At 38.4% G+C, this 22,201-nt stretch overlaps 1 protein-coding gene across 2 annotated transcripts in view; it reads right to left on the reverse strand.

Annotated features, from left to right (window-relative positions):
- Positions 1 to 22,201, reverse strand: part of SRBD1 (S1 RNA binding domain 1) — a 193,160-nt gene that overhangs the window by 15,737 nt on the left and 155,222 nt on the right. The window contains exons 17-19 of one of the 2 annotated variants that reach the window (XM_029937289.1): positions 11,535 to 11,641; positions 10,081 to 10,257; positions 6,173 to 6,352 (exon numbers count right to left, since the gene is read on the reverse strand). In XM_029937289.1, the coding sequence (XP_029793149.1) occupies positions 6,173 to 6,352; positions 10,081 to 10,257; positions 11,535 to 11,641 (464 nt within the window). Of the gene's footprint in view, positions 1 to 6,172; positions 6,356 to 10,080; positions 10,258 to 11,534; positions 11,642 to 22,201 lie in introns of both variants that reach the window. The other variant, XM_029937288.1, reaches the window with a different exon arrangement.

The raw sequence follows: 22,201 nt of genomic DNA on the forward strand, positions 1-22,201 counted from the left end.
GGAGAGGAATAGGGTGTAGAGCAGGAATAGCATATTCATCCTAGAAATGTACCCACCTCTGCTAGAAGATACTTTTAAGGACTGGGTAAGGGCTTCCAGATTTAGGTAGGTAGTCAGGGTACGTCTTGTTGACAAGGTGGCATGTGAGCAAAGTCTTGGTGAGGTAAAGGAGATAAACATAGCTGTGCAGGTATCTGAAGGAAAAGTGTTCCAGGAAGAGGGTCGACCAGTGTAAAGATCCTAATGTGGGAGCAGGCTTGGCATGTTCAAGAAAAAGCAAGGAGGCCAGTAGGGCTAGAGTAGAATGAGCAAGGGAGGGAAAAAAAGGAGACTGGGTCAAAAAGGCATTGGAAGGCTATTATAGGGACTTGGCCTTAATTCTGAGTGACAGTGGGGGCGATAGCAGGGTTTGATGCTGAAGAGTGACACAGTCTGGTTTACACGTTAAAAGGCTCCAGTTGACTGTTGTGCGTAGACTATCCAGATGCACAGTGGTAGAAGCAGGGAGACCTGTCAGGCTAACTGCAGTAATCCAGGTGGAGATGATGGTGACGGAGACGAAGATGACAGCACAAGAGTCGGTGAGAAGTGGTTAGACCTGGGGTATATTTCACAAGGACAACCAATGCGGTGCCTGGTGGCTCAGTTGGTTACGCCTCTGTGTCTTAATCTCAGCTCAGGTCATGAACTCAGGGTCATGAGTTGAAGCCTCGCTTTGGGCTCCACACTGGACATGGAGTCTGCTTAAAAGTAAATAAATAATTAATTAAAAAAACAAAATAAAAGGACAGCCAATACAGTTGTCTGAAAGACTGGATGAAGGGTATAAAAGGCAGTAACTGGGTATGAATGGCAAAAATAACATAAACATCAGAGACATAGGAGGATGAAGGAGGGACTGTTAATGGAGGAAATGGGGAAAAGAGAAGTTCAAGAACTAAACTTTGATCACCCTGTGGTGGTTTCTTCCTTTCTCAGGGCTTTAAGGACCCGCATAGACCTGAGTCTTAAATTGGTATCCTCAGCCCAGTCTGCTCTTTCATGCTCTAGATTCATGCATCCAACCATCTACTCAATGCCTCAAACACGACATGCCATAAATCCAACTCCAAGTCTTTACCCCAAACCTTGCTCCAACCATGGTCATCCTCATCTCCAGTGATGGCAGTTCAGCCTTTCAGTTTGTCAATCCAAACAGCCTCAAGTCATCCTTGTCCTTACAAGACAATCCCTTTGGGAAATGACCTCTCGGTCCTCTAAACGACTTTGTGCTTCACATAGGGCGCTGACCATTGACTTCTATCAGGGTTGTTTGTGAGTAAGTCTTATTCTACTTTGGTAGATTTCTTGAAGGTACGAAGCACCTCTATTCATCTTTATATTCATTAGGCCCTGCCACAGTGCTCTATACGTTCCAAATAATAACTAAAATCATCGACAACACAATTCACAGAGTAAAAACCAAAACCATAAAGAATATGAAAAAAGTATAGGAAATGCTATATCAATCTTAGAGATCAGTTTTCTTAAGAGAATACCAATTTGCATAAAAGCAAAAAAAATCTAAACATTCATATTTCAAAAACAAAATAGCGTTATAAGGATAAAAAAGGTAAACAAACTAGAAAATATTTCAGCTCACACAGCAAATCACTTTAATATTTAACAGTGAATCCCTATATGCAAATAAAATTGGTAAAATAAAGCCTTTAAAAAGTACTATAAATAATTAAAATAGTTTAAAACGTAGACTTTTTAAAGAACCACTACATGACTAAGTTGGTTAAAAAGTATCATGGTTTCTAAAATATTATGTGAGAGAGAATACCATAAATACAGACGTAAAAAGACTTACTGGCTTTGCATCTTGGTGTATCTCTGGGAGTGACATTATGGTGGGGGAGGGGATGAAAGTCAATTATTACATTCCTACTGGTCTTCTGATATAACTAAAAGTGAACTTTACTGCAGTAGAACTTACTTTTACAGAACTGAGGTCAAAGCAACGATGACCTAACCATAACCTTCATGAGTTTTCTTCCCTGGGAAGATACTTATGTAACACTAGATGAAAGTATGAGCTACCTATGTTGAGTGACGTCTATACGAAGTAGGCCTGAAAGCCAGAAATGACTATCATAGCTCCAAGGTGGACAATGGTGATGGTAAGCATAATTGGATAAATTACCAGTTCAGTTGCCAGATTTTAAAGGTCCAGAGTTGAACTTCATGTAGAAAACCACTTCCCATGAAATAGTCCACAAGCATCCTCCTTCTGAGAGGCAGGCTACTCCCAAACGAAGCAGAGAGAGAGGTGAAGTTACTGGTAGGGCTCTTATGCTCCATATGCGGACAGTGGCCCATGTGAAAACTGGCAGAGAAGTCCTACTTAACAGGAGAAATTCAAGATTTCTCTAGCTTCAACACTGCCGGAGGCATTACAAATCCGTGTATTACTTGGCAATGTATTATCAAGAGTCACCTAAACTCTCAAACCCTTTGGCAGAGTAATTCCACTTCTAGGAATCCATCCATCCATCATAAGGAACCACTGTTATTATTCAACAAGAGTTCAATCATGTGATGGAATATTACCCAGCTTTTTAAAAAGAGAGAAAGGCAGAAATAAAAAAAATTGTGCTTATATTATAAGGCAAGTTGAAAAATTTGTAAACTACATTAGAACTATATTAGGAAAACAAACAAAAATGTACATTAAAAAGACACTAGTCTGTAGATTACAGAATGGGCTGACTTAGTGCCCATGGAGATGTCAGCTGTTTCAAGAAGTGTATAAAATCCATGTGCAGTAGTGCGTGCACATTTTCACAAACAACAAACACTAAAACACAACTGCTGTGATATGAGACCATAATTCTTTTATATAAAAAAACTGAGAACCATGTTCTAAGACTGAGAACAGGACAGGGAAGTCCGCTCTCACCGCTCCTATGCAATACAGTGCTAAAGGTCTCAGCCACTGCAATGGGCAAGAAACAGAGAACGCATTAAGATTAAAAACGAGGAAGTAAAGCTTTCATCTATTTGCTAGTACCACGATTGTTTCTATAGGAAAACTTAAAGAATCTATAAATACCTCCTGGAACCAGTATGTGAACTTATTAGCAAGGCTGCAGGATTCACTGTCACATTGCAAAAATCAACTGTATTTTTACATATTAGCAATAATTAGCAACAAATTAAAAAACTTCCATTTATAACAACTGGCAAACATAAAATACATGCAAGACCTGTACAGTGGTAATTTTAAAAAGCTGCTGAGAGAAATGAAAGACCAAAATAAGTGAAAAGATATGATAAATTCATGGTGAAAAGACTCAGTATTATGAAGACATAAACCATTCCTAAATTCACCTACAGACTCCATGTAATCCCAATCATAACCCAATCATTTTTAATGAAAATTGATAAGCTCACTGTAAAATGTATAGGAAAATACAAATCATCTATAATATTCAGAGCAATATTTTTCTAAAAATTGGATAGAGGACTAACACTACCTGACTTCAAAACTCAGCACACAGCTGCAGCGATCAAGAGAGTACGGGCCTGACAGACAGATCAATGAGACAAGGAGACAGTCAGAAGGAAACCCACATCTATACTGTCGCCTGGTTGTTAACAAAGCCACCAAACCAATGGGTAAAAAAAAAAAAGTTGTGTTGTTATTGTTGTTTTTCAAACATGGTGGATTCCCATAATCCAATAATAAAAAGGTAAACAGCTCAATTAGTAAATGGTTAAATGATATGAACAAAGTTTACAAGAGAAGGCACGTCAATGGCTAATAAGCCCATGAGAAAGTGCTCAGTGTCATCAGAGAAATGCAAATCAACACCACAGAGATACTACCACACACAAGAGAATGGCTAAAATTAAAAAGACTAGCATCAAATGATGGGAACGGTGTACAGTAAGCAGAACTCTCATATATTGTTAATGGAAGTGTAAAATGGTATTGGAGTAAAGGCTAAGAGTTTCTAAGAAAACAAACATTTACCTTATGATCCAGTAAATCCTCTCCTAAGTATATTTCTAAGACAAGTAGAAGCAAATGTCAACAACAAAAATTGCGTAAGAATGTTCACAGCAGCTTTACTCATAATAGCCAAAAATTGGCTATTCTCCTCCAATAAGGAGGATAAACCATGGCATATTCGTATGATGAATAGTATGATATAGCAATGAAAAGAAACAAGCTACTTATACTTGTTACGACATGGATAAAAATCTCTAAACGTTAGGCTGAAAGAAGGCTTACGCAAGAGTACAATTGTATGGCATTGTTTATAAGAAGTTTTAGAAGAGGCAAAGTAATCTTTGGCAGAAAAAATTAGAACATGAAGTTGACTCCAGGAGGCTTGGACAGGGAGTGTGCAGGACGGGGGAAGGTTTTAGAATGAAGGCAAGGTGCTTGTTTGTTTATTTGTTTGTTTAATCTCAAGAGGGGTCTGGATTATAAAGATGTAGGTATTTGCCAAAACTCAGCTAATATGCACTTTAAATTTAATTGTATGTGAATTTTACCTCAAAGGAAAAAATACTGTTAAGAATCATAGAATTCTAATATGAAAACCAACTCGGTAATAAACTATTAAAAAAATCATAAAATTCTGAGGGTACCTGGGTGGCTCAGTTGGTTAAGCAGCTGACTTTGGCTCAGGTCATGGTCTCACAGTTTGTGGGTTCAAGTCCCCCTTCGGGCTCTGTGCTGACAGCTCAGAGCCTGGAGCCTGCTTTGGATTCTGTATCTCCCTCTCTCTCGGCCCTTCCCCCATTCCTGCTCTGTCTCTCTCTCTCTGTCTCAAGATTAAATAAATATTAAAAAAATAAAATCATAGAATTCTGGTTAATGATATGCATAATAAAGTATTAGTTGAAAGTGTACTGATGGTCTGCAATTTTCTTTGAAATACATAAAATAAGAGGGACTGATGAACAAATAGAAGGGTAGATAACTGGAAAAACAGGCATAATACAATGTTTATGATAAAATCTAGGTGGGGTATTCAGGAATTCACTGTAAATTTTGTTTTTTCAATTTTTATGCTTACATTTTTCCATAAGAAAATGCTGGGGGGTAAAACAGGTACCACTGTTTTGATGTTTACAGATTGTTATTTTTCACTTTTTTCCTATTTTCTAAGTTCTCTATCATGTGCTCTAATTTATAATTTCAAGCATCTTTACAAGAGAGGAAAATTTTCCATTTATTAAAATAATCATATATAAATTTTTTTTAAACAAGTTAAAAATCACACTTTAGAGTCACTGAATGTTAAAATATTCACCATCTTGGGGCACCTGGGTGGCTCAGTCAGTTAAGCATCCGACTTTGGCTCAGGTCATGATCTCCTGGTTTGTGAGGTTGAGCCCCACATCGGGCTCTGTGCTGACAACTGGAGCCTGGAGTCTGCTTCAGATTCAGCGGCTCCCTCTCTCTCCATCCCTCCCCTGCTTACACTCTGTCTCTCTCTCAAAATAAATAAACATTAGGAAAAAATTTAAGAAAAAAAATATTATCTTAAAACCTACTGTTATTTAATTCACTAAAAGCCTTAAAATATTTAGTGATGTAGCAAAAGAATTTCTCAAGTAATTAAAACTTTTTAAACTAATTCAATGTGGTGTTACGTTTTTTTTTCTTTTAATGCCTTACATTAAATTTTTCCTTCTACTCAAAAACCTTGGCCATATCGTTCTGTGTAATGTGTACTCATTAAAGTACATCATTTCTTAGACTTTGTAATAACCTAGCCGGGCAATACTTCTTAGAAATCTGAGAGTTGGCTGTTTACCTCCAGAAGGGCTTTATCTTTAGATAAGCACAAGCTTTAAGCCAGGTGCTGGTCATTTGTGTCTTGTTAATTTCCAAAACAAACAGAGGAGAGTGCCATGCTATTTCCATTACACACACTTCACCATTAGTACCAGGGTTTATTAGCTTGACACTGCTCCAGGAATAATGGTTTCATTCCTGACTGAAATAAAATAATGTGTCACATAACTCGGCAATGCGGAACTTCTGAAAAATGTTGTCATGTTAAATACGGTCATATTTTTTAAGTCTCCAGTATGCCGAAACAAAGGCCGTCTGCTGTAGCAAACTCACTCTGGGCACAGAGAATTTTCACATGGGCCTCAGACTTACCTCATGGCTATGTCATACGATTCCGGGTGAATACAAGTTTGGTCCAAGGGATTTGGCTTCGGTACAACATTTCCTGCAGTTTTGCTCTTCTTCTTGCCCTGCTTCTCATTCGTGACCTCAACACCTGCTGAAGATGTCAGAGCAGCTCCCTGAATTTGGCCGGCAGATTCAGTCTGCTGACTACTGTCACCATTTAAAGAGGCAAGGAATGGGAGGGAAGGGAAGAAAAGAAAAGTTTTTAACATGTGCTTATTTTTTTGCTATGCAAATACACACAAACAGCACCCACATTCTGACCATTCACTTCATAGAAATTATCACGTATTTGCTTAAACACTGTTAACAGAGTTTCCAGTTACTTAAAGCCACAAACATTCTTTACTGAATTAGCCTGTATAAGTGGCAATCTAGGAGAGAACAGAGAAAAACACAGAGAAATAAATTAAATAAAACGAGAAGGGAGAAGTAGAAAGAAAAACCAACTTCCCAGAACTGGAGAAAAATACAAGTTCTCAGATTAAAAGAACCTCCTGAGTACAAACAAGGATGAATGGAAAAAAGACTCACATTTGACATAGTGTGGGGCAACTTCACAGTATGATTTAAGAATCAAGAGAGAAAAATAAAACAGAGTACTTCCCAAGGGACTAGAATCAGAGTGGCGTTAGTCTTCCCACTGCTAAACTGCAGATGCTACAAGACAGTGAACTGGTATCTGAAAAGTTCTGAGATAAAAGGATTTTGAATCAAGAATCATATACCTCGCCAACCAGCATTCAAATACAATCAGTCAATTTACAATTCAAATTACAATCATTTTCAGACATGTCAGGACTAAAGCAGAACCCATATAATATACTCTCTCTGAAAAGAATTTAAGGATATACTCCAGCAAAAACAAATTTAAGAAGAGTGATAATGTGGGCTACAAGAAACATGATGAGCACAGAAACTATAAGAACTTGCTATGTTAAATAACATCATGAATAATGTAAAAAAATATATATATGATATAGGGGCACCTGGGTGGCTCAGTAAGTTAAGTCTCCAACTTCTGATTTTGGCTCAGGTTATGGTGTGTGAGTTCAAGCCCCATGTTGGGTTCTGCGCTGACAGCATGGAGCCTACTTGGGATTCTCTGTCTCCCTCTTTTACTGCCCATCCCCCTCCCCTCAAAATAAAGAAATAAATATTAAAAAATATATATATATAGGGCAGTCTGAAACTAAAATCCTAGGTCACCATATCATGGACATACAGTTGAAGGGGAAGGCCAGGAAGATCCTAAGGTGCTAGTCGTTTCCAGGAGGAGGACAGACACCTATTAACTGCAGAAGCCAGTACAAATCACACTTAAGGATAATTATCTGAAGAAGATATACAACTTGAAATCACTAAGGGGAGATAAAATTGAGGTGGAAAATAAGGAATACTTGTTAGCTGAGAGATCCAACAAACAGCATGAAAGAAAATCAGAAAGCATGATGAAGGAAAAATATATGACAGGAGATTAAGTCCAAATGTATCAGTAAATATAATAAATGTGAGGGTATATAAAATTGAATAAAACCATGAAATCTATTGGTCTACAAGAGTCATATCAAAAATTAAATGTCACAGAAAGTTTGAAAATTAAAAAATACCAAGCATATTGAAAGGCAAACGTAGCAACATAGGTAGCAAACAAAAGAGATTTCAGAGCAAAAAACACTTAATGAGAGAGCAACAGTCCATTCTGAATAAAGGTAGGATTATCAAAAAGATGTAACAGTCATGAATCTTCAAGTACTTCATTATCACCTGAAAAAATATAAGGCTTTAAAAACAACTCAATGTTTATCAATAGGGCACTCGTTAGATTAAACTACGATTCATCCATAAACTAAATACTATGGAGACATCATAAATAATGATCTATATCTATATGGAATACGTGGAAAGAAAACCAAGATATATTACTGAAACGAACAAAGCAAGTTTCTATAACACAATCCTTTCTATATGCATTTTTTTAAAAGCATGAGAACAGGGGAGAGGGGTAGAGGGAGAGGGAAGGAGGAAGGGAGAAAGGAAGGGAAGGAGGAAGGGAGAAAGGGAGGGAGGGAGAGGGAGAGGGAGAGGGAGAGGGAGAGGGAGGGAGGGAGAGAGAGAGAGAGAGAGAGAGAGAATCTTAAGTAGGCTACACACTCAGAGTGACATCCACAACCCTGGGATCATGACCTGAGCTGAAATCAAGAGTCGGATGCTCAACCCAGTGAGCCACCCAGATGCCCCTGAATTTTAAATGATAAACATACAAGTTTATCTTCCAGGAAGTAATATATAAGGAACTATTTGAAGTGAGAAGCTGAGGTACCCTTTCCTTTTCATTTATTTTTCTTATACTGTTCTAACCAAGGGTTCAAAAAACTAAGAAACACGGGATTATTTTACCCTCAATTGTTTTTCATTTCTAGCTTCTGGGTTTTGTGGTCTACTTAGAGAAGGCCTTCACCCACTCCAATCCTCTGTAAAACGTACCCGTGTCATCTCCTGGTGATTTGACAGTTTCACTTCTTTTTCAGTCTGGGAGCCATGTGGGATCTATTTGGGTGTAAGGTATGAGGTGGACTACCGCTTCGCCTCCACGGATCAAATTCCTGCCAGCTGTCATAATACCGGCGTGTGAAACTCTACCTTTATCATATAAACTCTGCCTCTATTTGGGTGAGTTTCAGACTCCATTCTGCTCTATTTCTACATCAAAACCAGTTATGTAACTATAACTTTATATTACTATTATTGTTATTATTGTCAGTGGGGCTGGTTTTCCGTGATTAGTCTTTGCCAGAATAAAGATTATTTTTTCATATTACTTTTATTATAATTTATTATACTTTTTTATTTTTATTAATTTTTTAAAATGTTTAGTTATTTTTGAGAGAGAGAGAGAAAAAGAGCACAAGCAGGGAAGGGGCAGAGAGAGAGGGAGACACAGAATCTGAAGCAGGCTCCAGGCTCCGAGCTGTCAGCACAGAGCCCAATGTGGGGCTTGAATTCAACAAACCACAAGATCATGACCTGAGCTGAAGTCGGCCACTTAACCCACTGAGCCACCCAGAAGCCCCTAATTATAACTTTGTCAAAAGGAAAAAAATAATATAAATGAAACAATTAGTCCCAAAGTAGCAAGTACATAAAAACTATTCTTTCATGATTACAAAATGCTAAGAAGTTTACCCAAATTCTTTGCTTTTACGCTGTCAGGATTAGAAATTAAGAGCAAGAATTAAGCGCTTAATCTACACAGTGACAGTTACGCTTTGGTCAGTTTTCAGGGAGGAGGGGGGGAGAGGCCCCAGTCTGCTTAGGGAAACAGCTGTCAGTGTGAAGGGCTCTTTGTTACCTCCTCTTGGACCAGTCCTTCCCACGTGTGATGCTCCAATCACACTGGCCTTACTTTCATTTCCTGAATTTGAACCAAATTTGCTTGTGCCTTAGGACCTTGCACACATATGGCATGCACTGTCTATAATGCTTTCCTTCCAACCCCTGTGTGGTTAGCTCCTTCACTTCATTCAAAATTCAGCTCAAATAACTTTTCAATGAATAACTCATATAAAGCAGTTGTACTGCTCCCCAAGACAGTGATATGTCTCTCTGTTTTAATTTGTATAATATTTACTACATCTGAAACGATTTATTTTACTAGCTTACTTATCGTCTTCTCATGTATTAAAATTTAGCTTCATGAGAACAGGGAATTTAGTGATTTGTTCAGTGCCGGACTCCCAGTGCCTAGCAAAGATCAGCATCAACACGTCCTGAAGGACTGAACAAACGGACACCTAGGACTTAGACACCCAGGATGGACAACAGTAATGGGGAAAGCTGGTAACAGAACCCAGAGCAAACACTTTCATAATTACCTGCAAAATGTTCTAATATAATCCTGGTTGATTCTGATGAAGCCAGCACACTGTTGGAAAGATTTTGGACCCAGCCCTTTCACTTTTTTTAGCTGTTCTCGGTTGACAAAGGGCCCATTTTGCTCTCGCCATTCAATAATATTTTTGGCTCGGTTGGCATTGAGTCCTGCAATGTGCCTAAAAAAGTAAACAAAATGAGTCATATGGTAGATATGACAGTTCTAAGCATATTCAAAGAAAAGATCTCATCTGAAAGTGATAAGCCTCATAAAAACAACTGCAATTACATACTGTCATATGGCTCTAAGTTAAGTTAATCCAAAAGAGAGTTAAATAAAAAAAGACAAAGGGGAAAGAGTTGTCCGAGAGGAGGCAAGGAGAACAGAATGCAAAATAATGACAAAGCCAGCGCTGTCATAAAGAGGCTGGTAAACTGGTTAGCACTGGCGTGAGAAAAGAACTGCTCCCCAGGGTACTTCTACGCGCTTCACGTGCTTTGTGTTTCTGAATCAAGTAATAATTCTGCCTATTCCTGTTTAGTTTACAAAGTGAGCTGGCAACAACAGTTACAATAGCTGCAGTTGTGTTGTACTACACTATCAGCCTATTCTCATTAACATAAAAACTTGAACTATAGAAAGTCATGACTGTCCTGGTTAGTTTAAAAATATAAAAACTCTATCATTATTAGGGAGTCTGCTTGGTGTTAACTTTAAAAATTACTATTTAAGAGATTCTTAGTTCTATTATTGAATTTTATACATGAAATGATGGAATGTTTGTAGCTGTGGTAGAAAATCAACACCTTAAAACGTAAGGGATAGTTTCTGCTATACTAATCTCAAAGTGAAGAAGTCTCGATCTTTAATAGAGGTCCAGAATTTCATGCTGCATCAGCAGACTTGTGTTATAAATGCAAAACTATGAACGAAAAAAAGCAGCTCTTCTTTAACCACACTAAAAAAGGACAGAGTATGTAAGATGTGATTATAGCATGATAAAGATTTTGATATGTGACTTGCAGATTTTCACGGTAAGAATACGGCAACCATACCTTGAACCCTCAGAATTCATCTTCTGATTACAGCCAGCGTTGACAGATGAATACAAGAGAGTGAACTAGTGAGAAATATTGACTCCCATGCGGTGGGCAACAGATCTTTTCCATGTTAACCTTATTTAAATTCTATTAGCAACACTAATGCACTCAATGGTTACCATATGCTCTTCACTTTAGATTTGCAGTATTAAAAATGAAAGTGTGAATTATTATAATTATTTTTTTAAATGATGTCTTCCCCTTAAACTAATTACCTAAAAGCAATGTCGGAATTCATAGGTGTTCAATGCTTGACAACTTTATACATGGGTCCCCTTATTTGAGCTAAGTTTGAACTGAACAGCCAGTTAAACTGAAGACCCTGTGATCTTCAGCCACAGACCTCTTGTCTCACCTCAACAAAACTTCAGAACAGATGTTAATATCCACTCCCACAAAGCTGACACATTCTTCTACAACACTGTCCAGTGTTGCCTTGAGCAAAGTCTGAGATACATCGTGCTAAGAAGACAAAAATCAGAAAGTGAACCGAAAGTGAAAGACATGCAGTTTTCAGACTATTCCGTCATGTACCTTTATCACTGGTAGCTGGCTGAGACACAACAAAGGACATTTTGTCACTTTTCTTACACCGTTAGCATGTAATTGAGCTGAAATTAAGGAATCTATGTTTTCTTACTCTCTAAATCACTCATACACCTCATCTCAGTGAAAGGGCACCAGTAATTTTCCCTTCCCCGGAATTTGGCCACAACAGTGGTTCTCAAACTTAAGCGTGGTATGAAAATCACCTGTAGGGCTTGTTAAAACACAGGCTGACTCGGCCGTTCTGGGGTGGGGCCTGAGAAGTCGCATTCTAAGAGGCTCCCAGGTGGTGCTGTCGCTGCTGCTGCTTTCAGGAGCACACTTGAGACCTCGGGGTCTCCATCATTCACACGCTGCCTGGTGGTGTTAATCTTCACTCACCTGTGTATTGTTCCTTAGTTCCTCTTACAAGACAATGGTGTAAATTACAGTAGGAAGCAGTGCACTAGAAGTGCACAAGAAGTCTGACAGTCAATCGGTCTGTTTGATCACACTGATCATACGATTGCTTATAAAAGGAAACTTTACCTTATGTACTACTAAGAAAGAAACTATACTGCCCATTAAATCATGACCCAAAGCTTTCTTATTATGTGAAGTTTTTATTTTTTAAATATTGAAAGAATTCTTTTAGACTTACTTAGAAAGTTCTTCAATCATCTATTATGCATAGATTAAAAGGAAAATATAAGCAATCTAAACTGGTTAAGGTATTTGTAAAACTTCTTCACATTCAGCATTCAATTCTTCTGAACCACTTTTTTATTCTGAGTCTTAGATGTCCAAATTTTTCCTTTCAGTATTGTCCTTTAATGCTTAAGATCCCAGGTAATGCAGCATTTCCTGAAATAGATATGCTCTGGTCTCTGAGAGTTTCTTTAAAGCTTCTGATGCTCATTCTGTAAGCTGTGGTAGTAGTTCTATCTTAATCTGAACAGAAAGTATCAACAGAAGAGATTCTGGACAGCAACAAAACTCCTACTATTCTTTCTTTAAAGGTCCTTACACGTTTTACTGTTCAATAGTTCGTTGACTAAAATAGTGAAGGGTCTGCAGTTCAGTCATGACTCCAAGATTAACAATCACATTCACACAGAAACTATACCATGATGTGCCCCGGGACCAATAGCAACTGTAAGACACCATTGTGTGTGTGTGTGTGTGTGTGTGTGTGTGTGTGTGTGTGTGTGTGTGTGTGTATGTGTTTTAGGACACCATTAATTGTTAAGCACCCTGATTTCAGAGATGTTAAAATGTGAGAAAATGTGCATCTTAGTATTTATGAAACACAGTATTTGAAGGTAAATATTCAGGGGCTAACTGAAGCCAGATTACCACAATGAGTCCCACATAAGACACTCGATGTTATTCAGAATTCTAAACTTAAAGATCCTCTAATTGTTGTTGCCAGACGTGAAACTGTGGGTCAGCATCTTCTCCATTTGTCTCAAGGAAACAAGGTTAAATTTGATAACCTTAAACTCTTAGGAAGACCATAGAGTAGAGAGCCCCTAGGTATTGTAATTACACTATTACCTTTTAATAACAGAAGTTTTTGTTCTGGAAGACTGAAAGGTGCAGGAGTACTTTCCTATCTCAGAGATAACCTAGTTAGCTAGGCCATAGCTAAAAACTACAGACATAATCTTATTATTTTTTAATTTTTTAAAAAATTTATTATTAAGACACAGAAACAGAGCATGAGTGGGGGAGAGGCAGAGAGAGAGGGAGACACAGAATCTGAAGCAGACTCTGAGCTGTCAGCAGAGAGCCTGATGCGGGGCTCGAACCCACGAACTGTGAGATCATGACCTAAGCCGAAGTTGGCCACTCAACTGACTGAGCCACCCAGGCGCCCCATACAGACATAATTTTAAAAATCCTAGTAAGCAAACATAATTATGAAAAGGATCATAAAGAAAAGCCTAAGATCTTACTGAGAACCTGATCACTTCTGAGCCACAACTTTTAAGAAGTTGTAGAGTCTTCTGGCCTAAGTAGATGAGAAACAGCAAAACGAAGAGAGGGCCTTTAAAAATGAGACTGTAGGAGATGGCAGACCATGTAGCGGCAAGCACAATGACAGAGATAAGAAAAATATCCAAGGAAAGAGACAAAACTATAAACAAATAGGAAAAACTAAAAGTAATAGTTGGGAGCCGTTAGAATAAAGGCAAACAACCCCACATATGTCCAACCACACTAGATGCTCGGTGAGCAGTCCCTGTAGCTGGATGGTCTTGGCTGCCTATCCTACTTCTGGTCTCCAATGCTCTCTTCCTCCTTCCAAACACAAGTCCGACGGTGTTCCATGCATCCACCCCATGTCTGGAAGACCATATGATTTGGGAAGACTGGCTCCACTCCAGCAGATGATAACAACAGTAAAATCAACGGTTTTCAAGCTGAGGGTTTTGATCAATTAGCAGGTCATAAAGTGAATTTGGTGGCTGGCCAGCAGCACAGAAAAGTCACGACAGAACTAACCCACATAGAGCATGCTGCACATGCTCAGCATGGAGTTAACACTACCATCAGTAATGCAGCCAGAAAAGGGTGTCACGTGAGAGGGACACATCGATTGTCTAGGGACAGATGTTTTGTTCATGGTTATCTCATTGGATCTTTTAATACGGGACTGTCACAGAATGATGGAAAGATTAAAGAGTAACTTTACAGATTTATGAAGCATAGCATCAAAGAAAATATGAGAAGTTTATCATCTATTGGCAAAGTTCTGATTCTTTCAATCAAGTTTAGTTACAAACAGTGTATTTTTCAGAAGGATGTTACTGAGTATAACATTTTTCGAATTATCAGCAATTGTACTATTTTAACTAAGTTAGCACAAGTTGACATTAAGTACCCATAAACTCTGAAAAAAAGAAAGAACAATGAAGCAAGCTCAATTCAACTGGACTTGAGGCACATTTTAAATAGAAAAAAAAATAACTGTAAGACTTTAAAATAAACTTAAAAATGATATTATAAATACACAAAACAATCAAGTGATCGACCCTAGATGACATTGTTGATAATAATGTTCTTGTAGCTGACAGTGTAAAACCTGCAAAATTAAAAACCAAACAAAAACACTGGGAACATCCCTACCAAAATGTCCACTGGAATGCAAAATATGGAAAATACCCAGCACTGGTAAGGATGTGAAGCAACTGGAATGCTCAAAACACCAGCATGACACGTGCATTTTAGGTCAGGCATGCAAGGCAAGGGAAGGCAGTTTTGTGGCAGATTTATTTTGTATGGTTTAGTACAAATTCACATAAAACTGAATCGCATATATTTACTCAATATAAAAATGCATTCTTGTTCAACATAACTTAAACTAGATAAACTGCAAAGGACTAAAAAATGAACAAGTTCCTAGAAACATAGAAATTGCCAAAAATGCGCTCAAGAAGAAATAAGGAAATCTGAATAGACTTAAAACAAGAGATTCAATCAGTAACCAAAAATCTCCCAACAAAGAAGAGCCTAGGACCAGATAGCTTGATGAATTCTACCAAACATTTAAAAAGAAACAACACTAATCCTTTTCAAACTCTTTATGAAAATGGAAGAGAAGGGAACCCTTCCTAACTCATTCTATGAGGCCAGCATTACTCTGAAGTCAAAGCCAAACAAAGATAACTTCAGTAAAGAAAACGATAGACCAATATTCCTCATGAAGATAGGTGCAAATATCCTCAACCAAATACTAGCAAACAAAATCCAACCATGTATTAGAAGGATTAAACACCACGATATACATAGGATGCATTCAGTATATGTGAACTCAAGACCTACATACATATTTTTTCAGATGAAAAACACTTTCTCTTGGCATTTTTAAACTTTAAAAATTTTGAAGTCATCTCAAAATCAGAGAAAAACTTGCAGTGAATTTCCTTAGCTTTCCCGCAAGTAAGTATCCTGGCAAACAACAAAGACATTGCCTTACATGCCACTGTAGAATAATCAAACTCAGGAAAGTTATTGTCAACGTAATATCTAATGTAGAGCCCATACTCAAATTTCATCAATTGTCCCAATTGTACTTTACAGTATTTTTCCTCCCCATCCAGAATCCAATCTAGCCTCATACACTACATTTAGTTGTGTAGAATTCACCCAGGAGTCTTATCTGCATGAATTATCACTAAGATTATTTTACCTATAAAATAGGTGACCTATTTATTTATATTAAAAGTATTTTCAATTTTTTAAAGTTGTCTTTGAAAAAAAAATGTTTAGTGTTTATTCATTTTTGAGAGAGAGAGACATAGCATGAGCAGGGGAGGGAGAGACAGAGGGAGACACAGAATCCAAAGCAGGCTGCAGGCTCTGAGCTTTCAGCACTGATCTCGACATGGGGCATGAACCCACAAACTGTGAGATCATGATCTGAGCCGAAGTCAGATGCCCAGCCAACTGAGCCACCCAGGTTCTCCAAATTATGTTTTTTAATGTTTATTTTTTTATTTTGAAAGACAGAGTGTGTGAGTGGGGGAGGGACAGAGAGAGAGGAAGAAAGAATGCCACAGCACAGAGCCTAATGCGGGGCTCAATCCCACGAACTGTGAGATCCAGACCTGAGCAGAAATCAAGGGTAAGATGTTCAACTAACTGAGCCATCCAGATGCTCCATATTTTCAGTTTTGTCTCAATCAAAACTTAAAAGAGTAGTCTCAATAGTGGACCATATATGCTCATTGTCCTCAGGTATTCCAGACTGGAACAAATTCATGAGCCTTATACCTATATACTGAATTAAATCTTCCTAATTTTTTTGTATTTGAGGGTTAAAAAACCTTATAATTAATTATAAAGAAAATGGTATATAACTTTATCATAGGTATAAGGATAATATTTTGAGAAGCTTTTATTTTGAATTATGTTTAATTATGAAAGATATATACATATACACAAATACATGTGTGATGGGTATTTTGGCTATGGTATATAATGTATTTTCTACTGTGTATCATGATCAAAAAGTATGAAAAATAATGGTCTAAGCCAGTCATGCTGGTCCCATTCCATTTATTCAAATGATGGAAAATGAAATACAACTGAAAATCTGCTGAGGGCTTTAGAAGTCTTCTTTACTAAGAGGTTAAAGAGTAATGTAAATAAAGACCCTTGTATAGAGAGCCTTATGAAGAGCTGAATCTTTTCTTTTCATTCAAATATGACTACTGGAGCCAGGGTAAGCACTGTATTATGTGACTGGGACTAGCTTGAGGACAAAGCTGACTCAGTGAGGATGGCAGGTGGCACACATGGCCGGAATTTAGTTCTTCATGATACTCTTGAGATTTTATATTAACCAGTTCTGAACTCACCCCTCCTCTGACCTTCTTGTAATGAAATTTCCTTACTGTTTAATAAAGAATAATAATTTACTTATTGTTCAAGCCATGTGGAGTTGGGATCTCTGATGTTTTTCTAACTGCACCAGTTATTTTATCAAGGGGCTCAAGGTCTAGTGGGAAGGCTTGAGACAATAAAAACAGCAACCAACGACCTTACTACCAAAAACCCTTGAGATTATATTGTCAGGCATTGTTATAAGGCTTTTAATATTATCTAATTTAATCCTAACAACAATTGTACAAAATGTGCATGTATTATAATGTAGCATCTTCATATGTTATTCTAAGGAAATAGGAAGATACGTCCAAAGGTATGACGTGTGCATGCGCACACACAATCTAAAAATATGCTCGGATGGGAATGATCCAAATATATCATGAAATAGTCACCAGTATGAACTATTAAAAAGTCATGAAAACATGTAAGTTAGAATAACTATTTTACCAAAACACCCTGTAAAATAACCTATGGAGTTCAAGTATTTTTTACTTCCTCTAGCAGGGAGACTTACGTAAGAAAAATTTCTGCAAGAATTGCTGTGATCTATAATCCTGGATTTTGCCTACTTTCTTCCCCACTTTTTGCTTAGGAAAAGTACTAAAGAATTACCACTATTTTCTAAATGTACAAATCACCTACACTTAGGGAAGAAAATAATGAACAAAGCTCCATGTTGTCCCCACGATAGGATCTTTGGCAGTAAAGCAGAGTCACTGATTTTGTCATTCTAAAAACGTTTTCTGAGTAACTATCAGATAGCAGGCACTGTGCTCGCTATGCTGGGTGTGGTGAGTACAGGAAAAAGCATATGAAGTCCATGTGTTTAAGAAGCCCAGCTGAGGGGCGCCTGGGTGGCTCAGTTGGTTAAGCGTCTGACTTCAGCTCAGGTCATGATCTCAGTTTGTGGGTTTGAGCCCTGCATCAGGCTCTATGCTGATGGCCTGGAGCCTGTCTTCGGATTCTATGTCTCCCCCTTTCTCTGACCCTCCTCTGCTCATGCTGTCTCTCTCTCAAAAATAAATTAAAATACTAAAATAAATAAATAAATAAATAAAAAAGCAGCAGCCCAGCTGGCAGCTGCTAAAAGCCGAGATGAGACCCACCACCCTCTGGGCAGGCATGAGTAGAAGAGCAAGAGGACCCCTGGACTGACTGTGCTAATGGTCAAGGACTTCATGCCAGAAAAACAAACTACCCCATTTTTTAAAAAGTTATCTAACCGAAATTTTTGGATAAGTTATTTGAATTGTATAAACAGTCTGTTTCAAATTCTAAGAAATATTGTTTAGGCCATTACATTTTACCTAAAATTTATGAGATTTTAGGACTATAAGCACTCATTCATGCCAGTCAGCTTCTTTGAGGTCAGAATCCACATTTTTATTATTACTCTACCACAAACTTCTGAAGAACTGCTGATCCAACTGCTCTCCTTTTTTTTTTTTTGTCCCGAAGCACTAAAATTATCTCACAACTATTTTTAAAAAGCCCTTCCAGATGAAACTTTGTGGACTAGAACTTCTACAGCAGTAAAGCTGCACTTTGCATATCCCATATTAAACTTTAAATTGAGTCCCAAGTTGTTTTCCCTAGAGTATTCTTGAGTGTTTTCTTTAGAAATTATCACCCACTCGTGGCTCCTCCTGCCTCTGACTATTGTCAAAATGCGAAATGCAGTTAGAAATTAAAGATGCAAAAAAGCTTTACAGGGAAAGTCTAGCCAGTCACATAAAGAAAGTTGACTTCCTCATCTTGCATCTATTTTTCTTTGACATTTGACAGGTGAAAGAAGTCATCTAGGGGAGTGGGTGTGGGATGACCCATGAAAGGCAGAACTGACAGAAGAATGGAAGGCAGCTATGCTCACCACTATACCACCAACGCACGCCGGACAGAAGAATGGAAACATTTCAGAAAACAGAATATGTGCCTAAGAGTAACCCCTTCTCTACTTTTGCAAAGTCAGTATTCGATATACTCCCTTTAAAGTCTAGAACAATGCTTGGCATCATAGAAATACTGTATTTGACCTTCTAAAAACCTATATTCTAGTTCTACTAGATCAGAGATATTTACATGGAATGAGACAAATACTCTTGATAAAAGGCTTTAAAGTATTTCTTCATAAACACATTCTTTTAAAAACAGTTTGAACACTAACAGAATATTTTTATTTTTAAATGAAAAAACTATACAGTGAATAATTCGTTGTGCTCATGCAGGCTCTAGGACTTAAGATGGCAAAGGGCATTAGTCTTTCAGCACGAGAGGGATTTTTTCCAGACCTAGAAATATGAAGTATGGCCATGGGTCATAAGAGAGGGAGAAAACAACACAAGAAGAGATTCTCTTTGTAAACCCTCCTCTCTTAATAAATCACATGTAAGGTATGCTGAAGACTCCTTTACCGCTAACTCAGTATTTAGGCACCCTGTTTGCATTAACTTACACTATTTAACATAAACCAATTTATTCAAGCCAACTTGACAGAAAGATCCCTGGGGCAACTGTCTTCTTTGTTCTGCACAAGACAAATGGAAACTAATTTTTAGAACCCAACCTTCTACTTTGACTCTAGTGCAAGAGGAGCCCCACTCCTAAGGCATGGGTCTTCTGGGGGTCTCAAAGGAGTGCCTACAGTTCTTCCAATGACGTCTTCCCACTGTGGAGCTCCAGGGCACTGTACACCCTCTGCAATCCCCACTCAGTTCACCAAGCCCCAGCAGCTTTTCTGTGCTAGGCCTGGGGAGCCTGTGCCTCCATGTGTGCCCCTTAATATCTAGTCAAAGACATTGTGGAAAACAAAGCAAGGCTTCTACTTTATTTATAATTGAGTAATTTCTACCAGAGTATTTTTCCCGCCATAAACAAGTAGAAAGGAGGGCATAAAATATCTAATTTTAGATGTCAGACAACAGGCAGTGCAGCCCTCTGATTCTAGAGAGCGGGGAGCTACATGAGATGAGTCCCACAGTGGCCCACGATCTGTCTGACTTTTTAGGGGGTGGCATGGGGAGATGGCTAGCAGAGCACAGCCATCTCATTGAGCTGGGGAAGCAAAGATTAGGGTTCAGGCCAGCAGAAGTAACTAGACTTTTAAGAGTGGGATACCAGACAGAATGGAGCTTTAAGAACAGAACTCCAGAAATCTATGTGACACTCTGAAAGGATTTACCTAAATACTAAGCAGCATATACCCAGAGCACCAGGGCAAGACTCTACAAGACCAGGCAGAACACAGGGGGGTTCTGGGCTATACAGAGAGTCCTGAAAATGCAGAGAGCTGGGAGACACAGAATGTCCTTATCAGCCACAGTGGGCAAACCTCAAGGAACACCCAGATACTGCACTGACACTCTAGAAAGAACAGACCTTAGAGATGGGGCTATTCTAGTCCTAGAGTAGGGGTGATTCTACACCTATCCTAACAAAGTTTATGAAACAATCTTTGTCCAGATAGGTTCACTGGTGTATTTTACCAAATATTTTGAGGGAGAAACTGTATCAGTTCTCTGCAATTTCCTCAAGAAAACAACAGTAGATTTACTCATACAGATCTTACTTGAATTTTGATGGGGTTACCTCCTGATAAGCCCATCAGATCTGAAAATATCATTAAGTCAAAAGAGCATTTAATACATCTAACCTACTGAACATGATAGCTTAGCCTAACCTACCTTATTCATGCTCAGAACACTTACATTAGCCTACGGCTGGGCAAAATCCTCTAACACAAAGACCATTTTATAATAAAGTGTTAAATATCTCCTGTAATTCATGGGATGCTATCCTAAAAGTGAACAGCAGAATGTCTGTGTGGGTACAGAATGGGTGAAGCACCTGATGCTTCCCCCCGCCGGCTCACGTGCTAACCGGGAGCTGTGCGTGCTGCAGCTGCCCAGTGTCACAAGAGCACCAGACCTCATGTTGCTAGCTCAGGAACAGATGACAACTCAAAATTCCAAGTATGGTGTCTACTGCAAGTGTACTGCTTTCATACCACCTTAAAGTTGAAAAATCCTAAGACAAACCACTGTAAGTAGGGGATTCTCTGTCAAGACTTGAAAGCAACCGAGATGTTCTTCAGGAGGTGAATGGATAAACTGTGGCACATCCTGCCAATGGAATACTAATCAGTGCTAAAGAGAAATGCAACATCAAGCCATGAAAAGATACGGAGGAACCTTAAATGCATATTACTACGTGAAAGAAGTCAGTGTAAAAAGGCTACACATTATATGGTTCCACCTCTACTGAATCATGGAGTAGGCAAAACTATGGAGATAATACAAAGACAGGTGATTGTCAGGGGAAGAGGGAGGAATCAGCACAGCAGAGAGAAAGATTTTTAGGGCAATGAAACTGCTTTGTACACTATAATGGTGGAAACATGTCTTTATACAGTTGTCAAGACCCATAGAATGTATAATATTAAAACAGAATCTTCACAAAAACTGGACTTTGTGTAATATTAATGTGTCAATTGTAAAAAATGTACTATTTTGGTACAAGACGTTGACAGTGAAGAAGATAGTGCATATGAGGGGACAAAGAGGATATGAAAACTCTGTCTTTCCATTCAATTTTGTTATGAATCTAAACAGTTTTAGATATAAAGTTTTCTTAATAAATAATTTATTGTCAAATTGGTTTCCATAGAACACCCAGTGCTTCTCCACACAAGTGCCCTCCTCCAGGACTATCACCCCCACTTCCCCGTTTCCCCTCCCCCTTCAGCCCTCAGTTTGTTTTCTGTATTCAAGAGTCTCTCGTGATTTGCCTCCCTCCCTTTCCCTAACTCTTTTTCCTCCTTCCCCTCCCCATGGTCCTCCGTTAGGTTTCTCCTGTTAGACCTATGAGTGCAAACATATGGTATCTGTCCTTCTCCACCTGACACCCTCGAGGTCCATCCACTTTCCTACAAATGGCCATATTTCATTCTTTCTCATTGCCATGTAGTACTCCTTTGTATAGATAAACCACATCTTCTTGACCCGTTCATCAGGTGATTGATATTTAGGCTCTTTCCATGATTTGGCTATTGTTGACAGTGCTGCTATGAACATTGGGGTACATGTGCCCCTATGCATCAGCACTTCT

This window comes from Suricata suricatta, chromosome 4 (assembly GCF_006229205.1).
Source record: "Suricata suricatta isolate VVHF042 chromosome 4, meerkat_22Aug2017_6uvM2_HiC, whole genome shotgun sequence".
Classification (NCBI taxonomy): domain Eukaryota; kingdom Metazoa; phylum Chordata; class Mammalia; order Carnivora; family Herpestidae; genus Suricata; species Suricata suricatta.